The sequence below is a fragment of the Mus musculus genome, chromosome 1 (genome assembly GCF_000001635.26).
Source record: "Mus musculus strain C57BL/6J chromosome 1, GRCm38.p6 C57BL/6J".
Lineage (NCBI taxonomy): Eukaryota > Metazoa > Chordata > Mammalia > Rodentia > Muridae > Mus > Mus musculus.
In genome coordinates this window covers 82,479,433-82,498,723 of record NC_000067.6, presented here as the reverse complement: position 1 = coordinate 82,498,723, position 19,291 = coordinate 82,479,433, and the positions used below count along the sequence as shown (strand labels likewise).

The 19,291-nt window shown below is 43.0% G+C and overlaps 1 protein-coding gene across 4 annotated transcripts in view; it reads left to right on the top strand.

Moving 5' to 3' along the window:
- Positions 1–19,291, top strand: part of Col4a4 (collagen, type IV, alpha 4) — a 138,616-nt gene that overhangs the window by 88,311 nt on the left and 31,014 nt on the right. For all 4 annotated transcript variants that reach the window (XM_011238652.1, NM_007735.2, XM_011238653.3 and 1 more), the window contains 14 exons: positions 790–896; positions 1,387–1,570; positions 2,885–2,953; positions 5,124–5,231; positions 6,058–6,276; positions 7,038–7,199; positions 8,854–9,024; positions 9,570–9,713; positions 11,108–11,212; positions 12,060–12,241; positions 13,080–13,143; positions 14,259–14,333; positions 18,135–18,242; positions 18,759–18,866. In XM_011238652.1, coding sequence (XP_011236954.1) covers positions 790–896; positions 1,387–1,570; positions 2,885–2,953; positions 5,124–5,231; positions 6,058–6,276; positions 7,038–7,199; positions 8,854–9,024; positions 9,570–9,713; positions 11,108–11,212; positions 12,060–12,241; positions 13,080–13,143; positions 14,259–14,333; positions 18,135–18,242; positions 18,759–18,866 — 1,806 coding nt within the window. The remainder of the gene's footprint in view (positions 1–789; positions 897–1,386; positions 1,571–2,884; positions 2,954–5,123; positions 5,232–6,057; positions 6,277–7,037; positions 7,200–8,853; positions 9,025–9,569; positions 9,714–11,107; positions 11,213–12,059; positions 12,242–13,079; positions 13,144–14,258; positions 14,334–18,134; positions 18,243–18,758; positions 18,867–19,291) is intronic.

Sequence of the window (19,291 nt, the reverse complement as noted above, 5' to 3'; positions counted from 1 at the left end):
AAATCTCCCACTTCTTATTTGAAATCATAAATGTTACTTCAGTGACATCCAAATCCCCATTGTGGTGAACTTGAATCTGAAGCAGAATATCTTTTAACTTGCCTTCTGCCTTGTAATGGCCTTTATTAACCAGTGGCATTTAAATTACAAGTAACAGGTGCTTATCTTGGAGTAGTCTGGGGGAATAATATACTTTATTGACTTACTAGAGAGAACATGAAGATCTAGGTGTAGGGTTCATGTTGTAATGATCATGTCTACCACCTTGCACAGAATCATGCCACTGTCTGAATCCTCCTCTCCATTGGTCTATGTCCAGTTGCTCCCATAAGTCTGACTTTCTCTGGCTACGTGCCCCAGGATTACCATGCATGAGGCAGCTCTGAGTCCTTGAAATTAGAGATTCCATGTCAGCTGTAGCAGAGGAATAACTTTAGAAAGGATTGTGTAGCTTAGGGCAATAATCAACTGCCAACTCCCCCAGCTGCTAAGATCAGGGATAGAATGTTCACACATTGTCACTGAGGTAGGAAGTTTCCATGACTGGTCACCTCTTTGCTAAAATGGGAGAAGGAGTATTTCCTAGGTAAAGAGAACCAGTAGTTTTTGCAACTGCCTTTCTGCCCTTTGTTCTTGTAACAGTTTGGGTGACTTTTGACAACTGAGTCACTCAGGAATCTCAGCCAACCTTCATAGAGTGAAAAGCCATTTTTTTCCTGGGTCCTTTCCTCTCTTCTATTTCACTCCCCATGTACAAGAGCTTACAAGGTTTTTGCTTCCTTTTCCCAGGGCAAAAAGGAGAAAGAGGACTGGATGGGCCACCAGGATTTCCGGGGCCACATGGACAAGATGGTGGGGATGGACGTCCTGGAGAAAGAGGGGATCCTGGGCCACGAGTATGTGAAGTTCTGCTCTAGAATTTAATTTTCTGATACGTGCACACAAGCAAGGCAGGCAACTATAGGTCAGACTTGCACACAATAGGGGTAAAGATACGTTGTATTTGTATTTTTAACCATGGGCACAAAGGGTGGCAGAGCCTATCTGGCTGGATACCTTCTCCTAAGGCTATAAGAAGCTGACTTCACACAAAACACTCATTTGAGTTTTTCATTTGTGTGTGGATCTACCAATTGAATTACTTATTTTATATGTTATATCTGATGTTAGTGCATCTACACATAAGTTTCTATTCTGTACCTTAGGTATAATACAATTCATTTTCTGTGTTTGAGGCATAGTATAACACATCCATATCCTATATATATATATAAGCATACACTCGCTGCATCTGTCTTTTCAAATCTGGGATTTTAAACATGTAGACTGCCTTGAATACATGGGCTTTGAAAGATCAATAATAGACATGTAACCTAACATCCCCAGGGGGACCATAAGGATGCAGCCCCGGGTGAGAGAGGGCTTCCCGGACTGCCAGGCCCTCCAGGAAGAACAGGACCTGAGGGGCCTCCAGGCCTGGGATTTCCAGGCCCACCAGGACAGCGAGGCCTACCCGGAGAGCCCGGGCGTCCGGGCACCAGAGGCTTTGATGGCACGAAGGGGCAGAAAGGTACTTTTGGATATTTGCATGGGAGGATATTAAGTGGAATTACGAACACTGTAATGCCTTTGTGCTGAGCACAGGGATCTCTCTGGCAGGCGGGCTAAATGAATGTCGTCCAGATGCTGGGGAGAGCTTGCAGGCTGTCCATCCACTATAGCACAGTCGATATTTACAACAAGTCGGCAGAGCGCGACCCTCTCTGCTGCTTCATTTGTTTGTCTTGCCCAAGCTGCTTTTTATTCATTTCTCACTACCAGCTCATAAAGCCCAAATGTAGTTAGAGCATTTCTATGCATTCAAAGTACATTTTAAAATATTTTAATAAAAGATCCACTAGTATTTCATTTAACAAAATAGTGTCCATGAAAACACACTTTGGAGCATTTCGGGGAGAGGAAAAATGATGGCATTTTAGCATATTTGACAGGCATATGAACTTCAAAAAATTACTTTCAGGGTTATGGCTGACAGAACAAGGTTTATTTAAGTTTTTTTTTCCCTTTTGTCACATTCCTTATACCTTGGGCTATAGCATTAATTTTGAAGTTTGAAGATAAAATACTGTCTTTGGCTCTTGTTTTGACAACACATAAAGACAAGTACCTTTATATTTGATAAGAAGTAACTCTGAATCTCAGACAAGTGTAATATCATTTTTCTTTAGCTCTCTTAGTTTAGTTTAAAAGTACATGAAGCAATAACTATGAGGTGTTGTTACAAAAGTGGAACTTTTGATTTTCGTAGGACATGAGCCCTCAGAGGGACAAGCTTTGAGTTACTTTACCAGTTAGATTGGCGATAATAGTACCATCATTGCTGAGCCATTGAAAAAACACGAGACAATGTAACCTATGGACCTGCCCATAGAGATGTCAAAATGGCTGTTACTCATACCCAACCCAGTCTATTCATTTGTGTAGCTCCCTGGTGTCCAAACCAAGAGGAAAACCAGATGAATTCAGTACCAAGTGTCATGGCTTCCCTATGATCTATCAACATTTTCTCTTCATTCCACTAGAATCTGTGAGCCTATAAGCTGCCATTTATATTAACAATTCACATTTCCCCAGGTTATTAGAACTGATACTTTTTAGACTCGATGGCTTTTCTTATAACTGCTTGTTATAAGAAACAGTCACAACTCCTTATAACTGTTCTGACCGCTGAGATTTGGGTTTAAGGACAGATCTGGAATGTTTGTCTAATGATGCTTGGAAACTTCTCTTCTGGTGAACTCTAACCCATCCAATGGAAGTCAGCACAGAGCCTTGTGCATCCCTTGCTCAGTTATCTGTATGTCGTTTTTCTGTTCCTCCCCAGGTGACTCCATTCTGTGTAATGTAAGCTACCCGGGAAAACCAGGTCTGCCAGGTCTTGATGGACCTCCAGGTATTACCATGCAAAGTTCTTGCCCAAGGGCGGGGTGGGGGGAAGATAAGCACACAGCAAATCCCCGAGGGACAGGAGACTAGGGAAAGCCTTATAGTCATTAGCTCCTGGGCCTTCCCCACTTGTCTTGATACCCTTGAGTGTACTTTTCCAGACTCTGTGTCTTGGTTTGATCACCCATCAGTTCATATGTTTGTCCTTGAGAATTCTAAAGCTATGTACTTTATCTCTTCCTGTGGAGCAAGAGTGGAGAATGCCACCCACCTGTGGACTCTGCCTTCCAAGAGGGACAAGTTCTGATTAGACAGAGCCTGACAAATGTCTCTGTATCAACATCTCTGAATACATGTTCATGCATCTATTCCATTTGAGTTAGTCCCTGGTGTCTAGCTGAATCAAACCCCAAATCCATGTAACTTCTTTAAAGTTAATTTCAATTAACTTACTACTAGCATGGTTAGTAAACATGGCTCTTCTGGTCCAACACAAGGATAGAAAGGGCAGGAGCAGATTGCTCGATCATAAAGAGAACCTGAGCTCAGACCACCAGCACCCATGCAAAGAGCTGAGTGATGCAATGTATATCTCAGGACTGGGGAGGTGGATACAAAGAGGATCTTTGGAACTCTACGAAACCAGTCTAACTGAATCCGAAAGAAAGAAAGGGTGGGGAGTGGATGGGAAGGATCTGGGAGGAGCTGCAGGAGAAGTAACTGTGGTCAGAATATATTGTACGAGAATTTTTTTCAATTAAAAAGAGAATAAATAAATAGGTAATAAAAGGAATAAGAGGGAGGAGATCATTTGACATTGCTCTCTGATCTCTGTACTCATGGTTGCAAACACAACACACAGATGACAAACTATGTACAGGTTGAGTCATGTGAGACTGGGCTGCTGTCTTCTGGAACCATTTATATCCATCACGGGGTTTCCGAGCAGTGTTGGAATCTCAGCGAGCTGCAGACACACCCTTGTTTCCTCTCTTGTGACCCTTAGGAACGGTGGAGACTCAGCTGATCCATGGCAATGTGTGTTGGTGTGACCCTGGTCCTAGGTTAGGTTCAGATCATTCATGGGATTTCAGGAATGTAAGAGGCAGGGCTGCTCTCTTAGGATCACCTCACCCACTCATATTTCATGTGTGTGTGTGTGTATGGACTAGGACTAGTTCATATTCCTAAAAAGTAAAATCCCATTGGATAAACCCAGTCATGCGACCAAGATCCAGCTCAAGGGCCAGGGTGGACTATTGCACTCACCACAATGCAGCTCTGAGAGTGTAGAGGCATCATTCTACATCTGCAGAGGGATGGACTATACTGATTAATTCATTGAATATCCATTTCTGCTTTACTGTCACCGTCCTGGGGAGGAATGAGAAAGATTGATTGTTGGCCAGCAGCGTTAGCTCACAGGAAGGAAACTCCCATGCTGTGTAAGTGGTTGTGCCTCCACCTAACCTCACAGTTCAGAAGCTGTGTATGAGCTGAGCTGACTTAGGAGGCCATCAAAGACTTAAGGTAAAATCTCGATCCCGTTAGTGGCTCACCTGCCTGTGCCCTGTATAATGTAGGGCTCCTTTAGTGCTTTCTCAGCAGGATGGGTTTTACCCACCATCTTGGACTCCTAATGGATAGGCTAGGGCTATGGGATTGTGTTTCAGACATGCCATAGAAGGCACTAAAGTTTAGATGAATGGTGGTGGTGTGTGTGTGAAAAGCTGCCAGAAGGAATTCTTCACAGTACAGATTATAAGAAAAATCACTCTGACACATTTACCTGGAGCAATGAGTGCAGAATGCTTCTTTAAACCACACTGGAAAACTTTTGGGGGACAGGGAGGAAAGGGTCTTTTCGGCTTATACTTCCAGATCATAGTCCCTCACTGGAGGAAGTCAAGACCAGAACTCAAGCATGACTAGAACCTGGAGGCAGGAGCTGATGCAAGGCCATGAAGGGATGCTGCTTACTGGCTTGCTTCCCATGGCTTGCTCAGCCTACCATCTTACAAAACCCTGGCTGGTTGTCCTGAAAACTTTTACTTCCATAAAATCAACATAACTCCAAAAGGACAATTAACACAGGCATTTCAAAATCCCTTTTTCTGTTGTTCCTCCTTGGTTTGTTTCTGCTCGATTGAATATTCGGTTTATTTGCTCTTACTTAGGTCTGAAGGGGTTTCCAGGCCCCCCAGGGGCTCCTGGTATGAGATGTCCAGATGGGCAGAAAGGCCAGCGGGGCAAACCGGGAATGTCTGGGATTCCAGGTCCACCTGGTAAGTGAAGGCTTTCTCTTGCCTTGGGAGCATCTGCATCAGGAAATTTTGCATATTCTTAAAGATGGATACTCTTAAGAAAACAGACAGAGGGTCTGGGGGATGATGGAAGAATGGTTCTCTGGGGGCGGTTGGGGGACACAGACCCTCAGCTATGTGTGACAACTTGTAGATGAAGAGAATCCTACGCAGGTGAGGCTCCTGCTGCAGGGAAGCCTTTGGTGTTGGCTGGCCCAAGTTCATTGTGTGGCTGAAAGCACGCAATCGAGAGCAGTGCCTGTCAGATAAAGACAGTGGTCAGGGGGCTGGTCACAGTGGAACTCAGCTGTAATCCTGCAACACTAGGTGTGGAGGCAGGAGAACCACCTTCAGTTTTAGGCCATCCTGGGATATGTACTACGGTCTAAGCAGCTTGAGTTACTCAGTAGTTACTCAGTGAGACACTGTCTCAAAAATACAAATAAATGTAAAAAAATAATTTTTAAGGGAGGATGGCAGCATGGCTCAGTGAGAAAAAATTGCTTGCTACCGAGCCTGATGACCTGAGTTCCATCCCTGAAAGACCCACAAATTGTCCTCTGACCTCCAGGTGTGCACCGGCCTGCCTCCACAAGTAAATACATTTATACAGATAAAACAGCAACAATAAAATCAACTGATGTCACTAATAGAGTGCCAAAGGCAGTATTACCTATTGAGTCTCTGAAGCAACTGAAATGTTACTTATTAAGTACCTCTTAAGAGTGCCTATAGTTTTCAATGAATTGCACTTATATTATTTGGCCTATATTTGTACATATAGCAGTTTGTTATTGTTGTTAAATAGGTTTTCGTGGTGACATGGGAGATCCAGGCATCAAAGGTGAAAAGGGGACCTCCCCTATTGGACCCCCAGGCCCACCTGGGTCTCCTGGAAAGGATGGCCAGAAAGGAATCCCAGGAGACCCTGCATTTGGTGACCCAGGACCCCCTGGAGAGAGGGGTCTTCCAGGAGCACCAGGCATGAAAGGACAGAAAGGTCACCCAGGGTGCCCAGGGGCTGGAGGTATGAGGTCTTTGCTCTCTCCTTGTTACAGGGTGCCTGCTTAGCTTTGGCCCAAGCCAAAAGGAATGCTTTGTGCTTTAGGTACTGAGTGCATGTACAGTCTATGCTTGCAAATGCACTGATGACATTGGATGAACCTGCATCTACTCTGTTGCCCTTGCACTTTACTGCTTGTTTGCAAATGCAAAGCCACAGTGGCTCAGTGCACTCCATTCTATCCAGGCTATATGTGTTTGTTCCAAAAGCCACCAGCAGCTGGCCAACCTGTTGCTGACATTGCCAGGCTGTGGCAGTTAGTATAGACTGTGTGAGGTCTAGCCACTCAGGGGCTTAGCAGTGAGGCTTGGAGCTTAGCAGGCTCCATGACAGTCCAATAGAAATCTGTAAGGGTAACCGGTAAGCCCTCCCAGCAAATGCACATTCATACAGCACACACTGGGGGCATCTTATATCGCTGAGTGTAAATCTGCTGCAGAGGTGGAGGGTGGAAGAATTAGGAAAGCCTGTGGTCTCTTGTTTGCCTAGGTAACTTCTTTGTCCTCTGTTTGCTTATCAAGTAGCCCACATAGCAAAGCTTAGCTTTTCAAACTCACTTGGATCTGTATCTTAGATACGAAAATCCATGCTGAGTGCTGTTAGTTCATGGAGCACAGGGTCAGAATAGAATTGTTTCTTTCTAGAATTGACATGCGTGGGGGATGTGATAGGCCATCTCTACAGTATTAACTCCTGCAAGTGCCAAATGCATCTTATCATTTCAGGCCCTCCTGGCATCCCTGGATCTCCAGGTCTCAAAGGTCCCAAAGGTAGAGAGGGAAGTCGTGGCTTTCCAGGGATCCCAGGATCCCCTGGCCATTCCTGTGAAAGAGGTGCTCCCGGGATCCCAGGACAACCGGGACTTCCTGGAACTCCAGGTGATCCAGGTAAGTGCCAGCAGGTGTCAAAACAGGAGATGCCCTGGTGTTCTCTGCTAACAGTCAGAAAGTTTGCCTCCTGCTCATGGAGGGATGGATGTCCTCAGAAGCATGAGTCTAAGTCAAAGAACCTTATTATTCATGAGCTTCACATTAGTTTGGTCTGTGTCATTTTTTTTTCCAAATTCTGTTTGTGCAACATGTATGGAGCTGGTTAGTGGCTACACATGTGGTGGGTTGCATTATATGCATGCTTAGAACCATACTTCCTAGTGGCCTTCAAGCAGGCCTGCTTCAGATCCTGAGGAAGGTGCAACAGCATCTGCCCATCAAAGTCGTTCACTGCAAACATGACCTTGGGAGATGCCCAGGTGGAAGTCAGAACCTTGTGCTCTTGGCATCCTCAAGGAGACAAGAATGAGTAAGAGGCTCACGAGCATCCACTTTCTCATACAGGCGCACTGGGGCTCCTTCACTCCACTACTCCGACTACAACAAAATACCTTTGACTGAGTAATTTATAAGCAACATAATTTGATTTTTAGAAGGCTAGAGAGTCCAAAATCAAGGTACCAGGAGTTGGTGAGGACCTCTTCCACATAGACAAGAAGTTCCAATGCTCTCACACAGGCTACCCCAGACCTCTCTAGCATGTTCACACTTAACTCACCTTCAAAACTTCCTTTTAATCCTCCCACACGGGTGGTTAGGGTTCCGCATAACCGTTTTGGGGAGACACGTTTTTCACAGCAGGAGCTATCTCTAACATGCTCCTCACTTTGTCACTGGGGCCATTCATTCTGTGCTGTGTTTGTTGCTGCTTTTATCCACATGCAAGATGCCCATTGGAAAAGTCAGACAAGTTTGGGACAGAATTAGCTACTACAGTGTCATTGCAAACATCAGGAATCCTAGCCAGTGATGTTCTAATTTGTAGAAATCTTTCATCATGGTTAACAGTTTAACTGAAGTTCGCTTCGGGAAGTGGTCAGAAGGCACAGGACACTTATGTTTCTCCTTCTCTTCTTCCTCCTCCTCCTCCTCCTCTTCCTTCTCCTCTTCCTCCCCTCCTCCTCCCCCTCCTCCTTCTCTTCCTCTTCCTATTCCTCCCCCCTCCTCCTCCCCCTCTCTCCTCTCTTTTTCCTCCTCTTCCTCTTTATTTTCTTCCTCCTCCACCTCTTTCTCTCTCTCTTTCTTTCTCTCTCTCTTTCTCTCTCTCTCTCCCCCCTCCCTCCCTCCCTCCTTCCTTCCTTCATTTCTTCCTTCCTTCCTTTCTTACCCTTCTCCTTGTCCTTTTCTTTTTCTCTCCTTGTCTTCCTCCCTGCTCTTTCTCATCTTCCTCCTCTTCTCTTTCAAGAGTACATATAAGTACAAATTTTTGTTTCCATCTCTGTGCTTTTATACTAAAAAGTAGCAAACTGTATATTCTTCACTCATTCCTACAAAGGTAAATATTCAGATGACCTGCCTTCCTTTTTATAGCATTCAGAGAAATATATTCTTAGGCAAATGAAAAGTTACTCTGACACTTTAGCTAATAAATATTTTGTTCTTGTTTAAAGTATCACAGGTACATAATTTAAGCTCTCTGGAATGTGTTTTTCCTGTACCTGTTTGAAGAAAAATTTAAGTTTTCCTGCTTAATAGTTGTGCTATGTCTCAGGGGCCCCAGGTTGGAAAGGCCAGCCAGGAGACATGGGTCCCTCTGGACCAGCTGGGATGAAGGGCCTCCCTGGTCTCCCAGGCCTACCAGGAGCTGATGGTCTCCGAGGGCCTCCTGGGATTCCAGGCCCCAATGGGGAAGATGGTCTACCTGGTCTTCCAGGCCTGAAGGGTGAGTATTGTTTTCCCGGTCATTCTTCCAGTTTTACAAACTCAAAATCAACTGTCAGACAAACTGGTTAGGTAAGACTTATACTAATAGGACATACTATTTAGCCTGATTGTGCCCTCTCTTTTGGATATATCATTTTGTTTCCTCTGTGTCATCCTTTCTAGTGGCAAAATGTTGTGGTGTCAGTTAATTGGCAAAAGTCCTTGCGTTCACAGGACTCCGACACCTCAGCTCACAGGACCAGGCAGCACCGATGATGTCATTAGGTCTGGGCTAACATATCTCACTTTGGATAGGCCTCTGTTCTCATCCCTTCTCTTGGTGCTGTGGAAATATGATGGGTGCAGGATCCCTAAAACATCAGCACTTACACGTTAGGTCTGTAGGATGGGAAATAGGAGTGGGTGGGGGAACACAGCTATTTAAGACCATTGTTCAGCATAAAGTGTTAAGCAGGGATTTGTATCACGGAATGTCCAGGACCATGAAAGAACCACACTAGCCTTAAAGCGCTTCCCCAAAACTTCATGTTCTCATTTTATCAGGACTCCCAGGGCTGCCTGGCTTCCCTGGTTTTCCAGGAGAGAGAGGAAAGCCAGGGCCAGATGGAGAACCTGGAAGAAAGGGAGAGGTTGGAGAGAAAGGCTGGCCTGGCTTGAAGGGAGACCTGGGAGAGCGAGGCGCCAAAGGTAAGTGGTTTCAACAACACAAGGGGTACACGAGCTTGTTCCCCGTATTTAATCCTCATATGTCTCTGGATCCCTTTAGTTCTATGACAGCGTAGGAATTCGTTTTTCTTGCCTTTTGATCTTATTACATGTAACTAAGGTAAACGGATCGCTCTGTTGTTGAGATGTGAATGAGTGCACCTCACTATACTGATTTACAGACACGGGCTTCAGAGACCTTGCTCAGCTGGTGGTAAAGACCTATAAAGAATGTTCCAGGCTTTGGGGGCCCATGTGACCTCGGCTACAGTTACATACATTGGTCTTGGCACCCAAAAATGACAACATACAAACAAGATAAAATTAAAAGTCGGAACAGAATTTTAGTTGTAAACAATGAAATGTGATTTTCATATAATTTTCCCAAGTTCTTAATTTTCATAAAATATTACTTGAGGTTTTACCTTTGAATCTTGTCCCCCTTAACCGTTTACAGGATAAATGTTTCCTATCATCTCTCAGCTACTGATACAGGAGAGAAATTAATATTTCTAGCAATGAAAAGACAGCCTTTAGAAGGAGTATTTTTAACTCTTAAAGAGCTCTGTGAAAAAGACCTCCGATTTCATTCAAATGACCTTTTCTTCTCGGCTGATTCTATATTTGCTTTTGAGTGGTGCTTGTTTTATTATATATGTATTATTACTTGTAAATTATAAGTGTCAACAATCTCTTTGCTACATAAGATAGCCGGTGTTTGCAGATAATCCATGTTATACTATTAAACAGTTATTCCACCGAGAATTAAGACTTGGATCAGTGCTGCACTGCAGTTGTAAACTAGCTCTCCCATAATGGTCCCTGAGGAAAATCCTATCATTACAGCATTTGCCGATTACAGTTGTGTAAATATACCCACAGCAACATAAACACTCTCATGACTACTGACATCACACAACTCAAGCTATAGCAGTTAGTTCCCAGAATTCTCTGTTAACAATCAGCTGTCGCCATGTTGGTCTGCCGAGCCTGTCTCAGCACATTACTCTACTCAGATCGAATAAGCTGGAGTATAGGATATGGCTCCTAGTTTTTGGAAGTCCGTATGCAGAGAATCAGGTTGAAATATATTTGTTCTTTTAGTGTAATTCTGAATGTCTTAACTGACGGAGGACCCTGAGACCTTTGGGTTGTATACAGAAATTTCACTAAGTACATAAACTGCTCCTTGTCCCAGGGATGGATAAGGGGTGATAGGAGGAGTGTCTTAATCCCTGATACTGATAATGATGGATCCATTAATACAGCTTAATGGAGGTAGATGGAGTTTATTAATGAGGTGACATTGATAGGAGATGAGTTGCATGTGTATTGTGTCTGTGTTTATGTTCCTCTCATATAAATAATATTTACAGGAGACAGAGGACTTCCTGGTGATGCAGGAGAAGCAGTCACTTCCAGAAAGGGTGAACCTGGGGATGCTGGGCCTCCAGGAGATGGTGGGTTCTCAGGAGAGAGAGGTAAGTGTTTGACATTTTTCAACTTTATCATGTAATTTGGCTTCTTATAGACCATTCAAGCAAGGAAATATATATTATGCAACTTTCCTTCCAACAAGGAACTAGGAAATATAATTTCTTAAATATAATCATACCCTGCTAAGCATTTTTAGTAATTTTTTGGCTTTTCCATGCTAAACATAGTTGGAGGTCATCTGTATTTATAGAATCATGTATTCCAATCTAGGACCAATACAAGGTATACAAAAATAACTGTTTTCCCTCTGTTTGGGGAAGCTGGGGTGACTATCTGGGCCTGCCTGTGTCTTTTTACCCAGCCCCTCTTAAACATCATTATGTTCGCGACCTTGTCTAAATGCAGATCATCCATCTACAGATTTGGGGCTACCAGGGACCCCACTCTTCTAACCAGCATCCTGAAGGCATGCTGCTGATACTCAGAAACATAGCAGAACAAGGATTTTGACAACTAAATCTGCATTTTTCTCAACTTCAGGATTAATCCGCATGGGTTATATATCCTGGGCTTCTCTTTAGCTAGCTAGAGGAAAAAAATGTTTTAACTTCTCTGGGTCAAATTTTTTCTCATCTGTAAGGTGTGCATGCTGGAGCAAATGACCTTGCCTGCTCTCTCTTTCCACGAGTGATTTAGAGTCTTTTCCTGGACAGCTTCTTTCCTAGTGAGGTTGCCAAAGACAGGAACCACAGAGATGTGGCTTTGACTAGAAGCCAGCATCCCAATTTCATTGTCTTCATCTCTTACAAGTGGAATCAAGCCATTCAATACAATCTTCACTTAGTCTTAAGATTTTGGCCGAGTGGCTTGTAACACTGCTGACCTCAACAGGTGATAAAGGAAGCTCAGGGATGCGAGGGGGAAGAGGGGATCCCGGAAGAGATGGACTACCGGGACTCCACAGAGGGCAGCCTGGGATAGATGGGCCTCCTGGGCCTCCTGGGCCCCCTGGCCCTCCAGGATCACCTGGACTGAGAGGAGTCATTGGTTTCCCAGGATTTCCAGGTGACCAGGTGAGGAGATGCTCCTGCAAGGGAGAAGAAATAAACCCTGCTCTCAGGATCCCTTAAGACATCCCTTAGAATTAGCCAGTATGTGCCCTTGTCATTTATGGCTATTTGAAAGTAAGGTGACATGAAGGAAGAATAGAACCTTCTGGAAGGTTATGAGATTTCTGACCAGTGTTTAGAACTGGCTGTCCTGCTGCAGAGGAGCAAGTCAGGTGATTCACACATTCCAGCCCGCCCATGTTTAAATAACTCACAGAGCCTTTGCCTCGTGACTGATGCTTTATTGGAAAAGAAAAAAAAATCCTGAACACTGACCAGTTTCTGGTTTCTCAGCCTTCCCATCTGCTTGGGGATGTCATATTTTTTCCTTTAAAATACACTTGGCCTTTATAATCATGAGTAACATCCCCCTTGAGAAACCAGAAAACATAATGTAGCGACATGTATCAAACTTCTGGAAAATGTATAACATAGTTTTGGCTTTCCATCTTTTGGAATAAAATGGATCTTTAAAATTTATGATACAACACATCTTTCAGTATTTCATTTTATATCAAGTGGTTTGCTCAAAGCTTAAATTCAAGTTGTATGACAGTTACTCTTTGGTAATTGTGTATAACAAAGTCTATACTTCTTGCTGGGAAGAACATCTCTAATTCTGGAGGAGTTTTACCCGCTCATAAAACATAGACATAGTTAGTATTATGCTTACAAGACACTAACAGTTTCCTTCACCATTGCCAATTACAAACACTAACTTGGCTGCAGAAAACTGTAATGTCTTTGTGCCACAGCATGGAAAACCCAACGAGGGTCTTATTTTTGTTCCATTAATTGTCAGGGTGATCCAGGTTCTCCAGGACCCCCTGGATTCCCAGGAGATGATGGAGCAAGAGGACCTAAAGGTATGGCTTGGAAAATGTTCCCAGCTAGCAAATTCAGAGTTCCAGGAATTCTAGCGTTGAGAGTGAGTATCTTGTTAATGATAAATTGCTTCACAAATTAGAACTCAGAAGCGACTCTTAGACTCTAGGCAGTGAGACACGGAAGCTTCAGAGAGTTCTTATTTTCCACACAGGTCAAAGGTACCAGATAGGATCTGGCATACGTACACATATCATGACTTCCTCTCCACGCATGTTTCAGAAGCCGTCTATGTCGTGATCGAAGCATCTCAAATTGCAGCTGGTACAAATGACCAGACCCACATCTCTAGAGAGTGTCCCCATGTTCCATAAGAACCAGTCATTCAATTAAGGAATTCCTATGTCGAGCTACTGGGATTCTACTTTCTTAAAAATCTCCACCAGATGTTAATTGTTTCCTTAAGAATTTTCCAGCCAAATGTAACTTATAATTGAATCATTTTTTTATCCTTAGCTAAAGGTAAATTTCTTTTCTAAAGGGTCCTATCATATATTTTTTTAAACTTTGTGGGGCATACAGTCTCAGCCACAACTATTCAGCTACATCCCAATAAAACTTTATTTGTAAAATAGCTTCAGGCTGGTCCAATAGACCTGAGTCTATCTTATATCCAAAACCTTATTGCCTTGTAAACACAACTGAAATTATACTCTTAGCAAGTCAAGATCTATATAAAAGAGGAGTTTTATTTACCGTTTTGGGCAGAAACATGCAAATAAACCAAAGTCATGATACGCTAAACGATTGCACACAACCGTCAAAAGTTTAATTACCTTGGTAACCTCCACAGGTACCAGGTATAACATGGTACACTTACACACATGTGAGCAACACCCTCACCCACATAGAATAAACCATTTTTTAAAAGTCATAAATCTCATCTTTCACTTGTATTTCCATTGTCCTTCTTTGTGAATAAAATTAGTTTTTAAAAAATCTCTTTGAAAACATGAAGCTAGATTATGAAGACAAATACCATGGAAGGTACTTGTATGAGACCAAATGATATGTTTGTTTGTTTGTTTGTTTGTTTGTTTGTTTTTTCCAAATGATATGCTCTTAACTAATGCTCTCGGTATTCTGTCACTCACAGGATACAAAGGTGACCCTGCCAGTCAGTGTGGTCCACCTGGTCCAAAGGGTGAGCCAGGTAGTCCTGGATACCAAGGTATAGCTCCTGATTTTTCTTATTTTAAGAAAGAAAACCTAATTTGAAACACAAAGTAATTACTTATACACCTATCACTGGGAATGGTTCTATCAACATTTTCTTTACCATTTGCCCATTCAGGTGTGTACCAAAATGATTTTGGGTGGCATTGTTATAGCATCCTTCACCCAGAACGATACCTGGACCAGGCACTGGGGACTTTCAATGTATCTCTGCTCAATGTATCTCTATAATGGCCCCTGTGACCAATGGCATTGACACAGCAATATACACTCTTGTGCTTGTATAATGACAAAGTGAATATTCAAGCAATTAAAATTCAGATTATCTTGCCATCTCTGTCATTTTAGATGGCCACGAGTTATTGAGGAACACCTCTTTCACCCATGGATAGCAAACAGCATACTAGCAGACATGGAGAGTTCAAATTTGCACTTTTGCTTTGAACCCTGAAGAAGTATGCATCAATATTTAAAATATGCTTGCTTTTTTTTTTAATGAAGGGATTCTTCTGCTAGGAACACATCTGAGATTAATAACCAGGGAAGTATAAACAGGTGCACACACAGGCTATACACTGCATGGACAGCGCAGACATCTATCTACAGAGACTTGATTATGTCTACCTATGCCCAAGTGCAGTAAGTCAGTAGGGGTAAGACTTGAACCGAGACTTGGATTGACATAGCTCTCTGATAAATTGAGATTTTGTATTCAGAATGCTATTGTCATACTTTGCTTTCTATTACTGTGACAAACACCATGACCAAAAGCAACTTGCGGAGGAAAGGGTTTATTTCATCTTCTAGTTTATAGTCCATCATGAAAGGCTGTCAGGGCAGGAGCTCAGGCAGTCACCTGGAGGCAGGAACCGAAGCAAGGGCCATGGAGGGGTGCTGCGTACTGGCTTGCTTCCCATGGTTTGCTCAGCCTGCCTGCTTTCTTGTACAATCATAGACCATCTGCCCAGGGGTGACACCATGTACAGTGGTCTGGGTTCTCCCACAGCAACCATTAATCAAGAAAATGCCTCCGGCCAGGAGTGGTGGTGCACGCCTTTAATCCCAGCACTTGGGAGGCAGAGGCAGACGGATCTCTGAGTTCGAGGCCAGCCTGGTCTATAAAGTGAGTTCCAGGACAGCGAGGGCTACACAGAGAAACCCTGTCTCAAAAAAACCAAAAAAAAAAAAAAAAAAAAAAAAGAAAAAGAAAAAAAAAAAGAAAGAATAAAATGTCTTCATAGTCATGCCCTCAGGCCAGTCTGAAATTCCCTCTTCCCACACTACAAAAATATGAACAACGACATCCATGCATCACCCTGAAATTCCATTTGGCAGGAACCATGTTTTGTTTCCCCAAATAGAATGTCTAATTAGAACACCAAATGAATGTCACTGTAAACTGAAAACTCCATACACAGCGTCACAGATGACCTCAGCATTGTGACGTCAGTAACAAATGTGCTCCTGCTTGTGGGTCTTTTTGTTATAAACCCCAATGATATAAACATTTCCATGCTCAAAGTAGCACAAACTGTGGGCATTTTACATTACCTAGTATTTAAAGTTGGAAATCATAAGTCTGAGGCTGCTTTGTGCTGAGTCAAGCTTTTCCAGATATTTTTTTTTTTTTTTTTTTTTTTTTTTTTTTGCCTTACCCTGTTTGATCCAGTGTCCCGTGGCCATCAGTGTTTAAACTGTTCTGGCTTCTTATTTGCCATGGCTTAAGCTTAGAGTTTCAAGAGCTGTTCTGTTACTCCTCGGCACAGAGTTTAGATGCTCTGTTTGCCTTGGCTAGGAATCCGTGCTCTGCACTTGCATGAACTCAGTGAGGATGTATAGAGAGAGCATAGCGTGTTGCCTTCCAGGATTATGTAAGCTTGAACCAGGTCAGTCTAGTTCCACCCGTCCACACCTCCTCCAAGGGGAATGGGGTGAAGATCACTCCCGAAAAGGCACAACCCTAACTTTGAGGTATCGTTCTGAACCCCTGCTCTGGCATCTGGAGCTGCAGTGAGGTGCCATGTGTCCCTTGCAGGAAACTGTTTGGGAGCAATTGGATAATACAGGTTGAGAAGCCAGTACATTTGATTAGTTAATAGGCATGGGCATTGGTTACTTTAGTGTTGTAATGAATGCTACTTCTCTATGGATTTGGAAATACAAAGCTCTGATTTTGTTTAAAGATTCAGCCATTGATTTCTCAGTGTAGACTATTGGTTCACTATAACTTTGAATTAAAGCCACACATGTAAGGTCATATTTCTAGTAATAAAATAAATATAATTCAAAGTGTATCAGGGTTCTCTAGGGGAATAGAGTCAATAGGTTATATGTAATATAATATAATATAATATAATATATATAATATAGTAAATATAATATAAAATGATAATATATATTGCAAAAAATGATTTAATTGATTGGCTTACACTGGAGAGGCTGGGTAGACTAACAATACCTGTCTGATCTTTGAAGAGTCTGAGAACACCTTAGCTGCTCAGTTCATGAAGGCACCGAAGGCCTGCAGGATACTTGGAGAACCCTCATGATTTCCTCCTGTGCACTCAGTTGAAGAACCAGACCTTCCCTGAGACGGAGGACTGCTTTTTAATCAAGACTCTATGAGTAGCTGTGTTCCCTGCTCAAACCTCCAGACTAGTGGCAAATTATCAAAAAACAAAAAACAAAAAACAAAAACAAAAAACAAAAAACAAACAAACTAAAAAAACCACAAGACTACAAACCCAAAGTCTTTAGTAAGAACATGGCTTGATCTCAGGCTGCTGGCTGCAGTGTTGTTGGTGGGAGATGGGGGGCGCTGTTTGCAGGTGTAGTACTTCCTCCCAAACACAGGTGACCCATGTCAAGAACCCAGTGCTGAATGGCTTATTCTAGAAGACCTAGAGAGCAGCCAACAATTCCTTAGGAAGTCTCACTCATGAGAAATGACTGTTCGAGACCTTAATTTTTTGAAATGTTTCATTATTTTAAGAGGTACACACACCCATTAGGTACAATGTGCAGCTCTTGTGTAGAATTTAGTGAGGGACAACAGGGCAGGGGTGGGCCTGGAGTCAGGAGAGAGCAGATGGCTTTATGGATTGTTATTAATTTTCTTGGCTACCACGGTATATTTTTGGCCGCATGAGAAGGGTTAGTTTTCAGGCAGATGTCTTGAAGCCTTTTGAGATGGCATCCCACAATGGTTATGTTTTACTTTACAATCTTCTGGCATTAAAAAATTAAACATATTTTAAGATAAACCCAAACATCACACTATTTATCAAGAAATTCTGCTCCTGTGAAATTTTTCCTAAGGAAATAGTTCAAAAGGAGAGAGTGTGGTTAACAATCTACAAAGGGGGGAGGGGGAGTGGACATGATCAATACATACATGTATGACATTATCAAAGAATAAGTAAAAGATTTGCATAGATATCATTATGCATAACAACAAAAAGAATTACAAGCACTTTATGGATTCCCCCTACTGCTGAGTACGGGGAAATTAGATTGACTAGTTAAAGTAAGCTTGATTTAAAAGCTACAATCTAAAAAAGATAAACCACTGCAAACTTGAAAACTGTTTGTGATACAATAACAGTTTTAAAAACAGATAATTTGGTCATCAAAATTTTCTCAATGGTGTCTTCCTTACCGATCTAACACAGTGTAAATATGAAACCAATAAAAACACCCCCACATGACAGATAATGAGGCTGAGGTTGGCTTTTTGAGAGTCACTGTTTCAAAGAGCAATGTACAATGAATTGAATTTTGGCCCTTCCTTCTTTAGGACGTACTGGAGTCCCCGGAGAGAAAGGCTTTCCTGGAGATGAAGGACCCCGAGGACCACCAGGCAGACCTGGACAGCCTGGATCTTTTGGACCACCAGGGTGTCCAGGTACCTTGCCAGAAAGTGTTGAAAATCCCTGTGTTCATGTGACTTGGTGTACCAGAAAGAGCCACTCTTCATATAGAGCCCCTTTGTGTCTCCTTCACCCCAAATGCAGCCCAACTTCACAGGGTTATAAGACTTTAGCTCAAGCAGCATTGGCAAAGTGCCAGCTCTGCACCAGGCAGTTCCGCTGATAGCCTGTCATTTTTCTGTCTCCCATCCCTAAAGCAATGTCACATATACAGCTCATGGTTTTAAAGATCCTTTTCCTTTCAAGTCGGGGGTTGGGGTGCGGAGCGGAGGGGAGTGATGGGGGAGACAGGGCAGGCGCTGGCAAATTAGAATCATGATTGGCAACTTCAATTGTTTCTAAGTGTATCTTTTCGAAATTAAGTGTTTGTTTCCTTAGGGTTAAAAATATCTAGAAAGAAAAAGTAATGCAACTGTGTCCCTGGTTACTCACGCATTAAGAGCATGGATGACTCACGTGTCACTATCTGAAAATTTCTCTCTTGTCTCCAGGTGACCCAGGGATGCCCGGACTCAAGGGACATCCAGGAGAAGTGGGAGACCCTGGGCCAAGAGGTGATGCGGGAGATTTCGGGAGGCCAGGTCCTGCTGGAGTGAAAGGTAAGTAGGGAAAGGTTCTAGCCCTCTAGAAAGGTCCAGCACACTTGGGGCAAAATTGCAGTTCCTTTCTTGGATTTGTGACTCTGCTCGATCAGGCCTGGCTCTCAACAGTACTATCAGCAGCTCCCTCTGACCACCCCCTCCCCACCAGGGCTTGAGGTCACACCCATCTTTGCTTGCCTTCCCTTGAGGAAGGCCCAGGATCTTGTGTTTCCATGTTATTTCTTCTGAGGGCGTATTGTTTGTGTCTGTCATGATGGTCTCTCATCAGCCCATTTGCCTCCACTGATTATCAAGCTCTATTTATGCCCTAGATTCTGTTGGGTTAAGTGTTGAGTATCATTTTTAAGAAAATGTATATGATTCCAGTCTTCATGAGCTATTTCATAAGAAAGACAGGCGTGGCCTTGGACACAATAGTACAT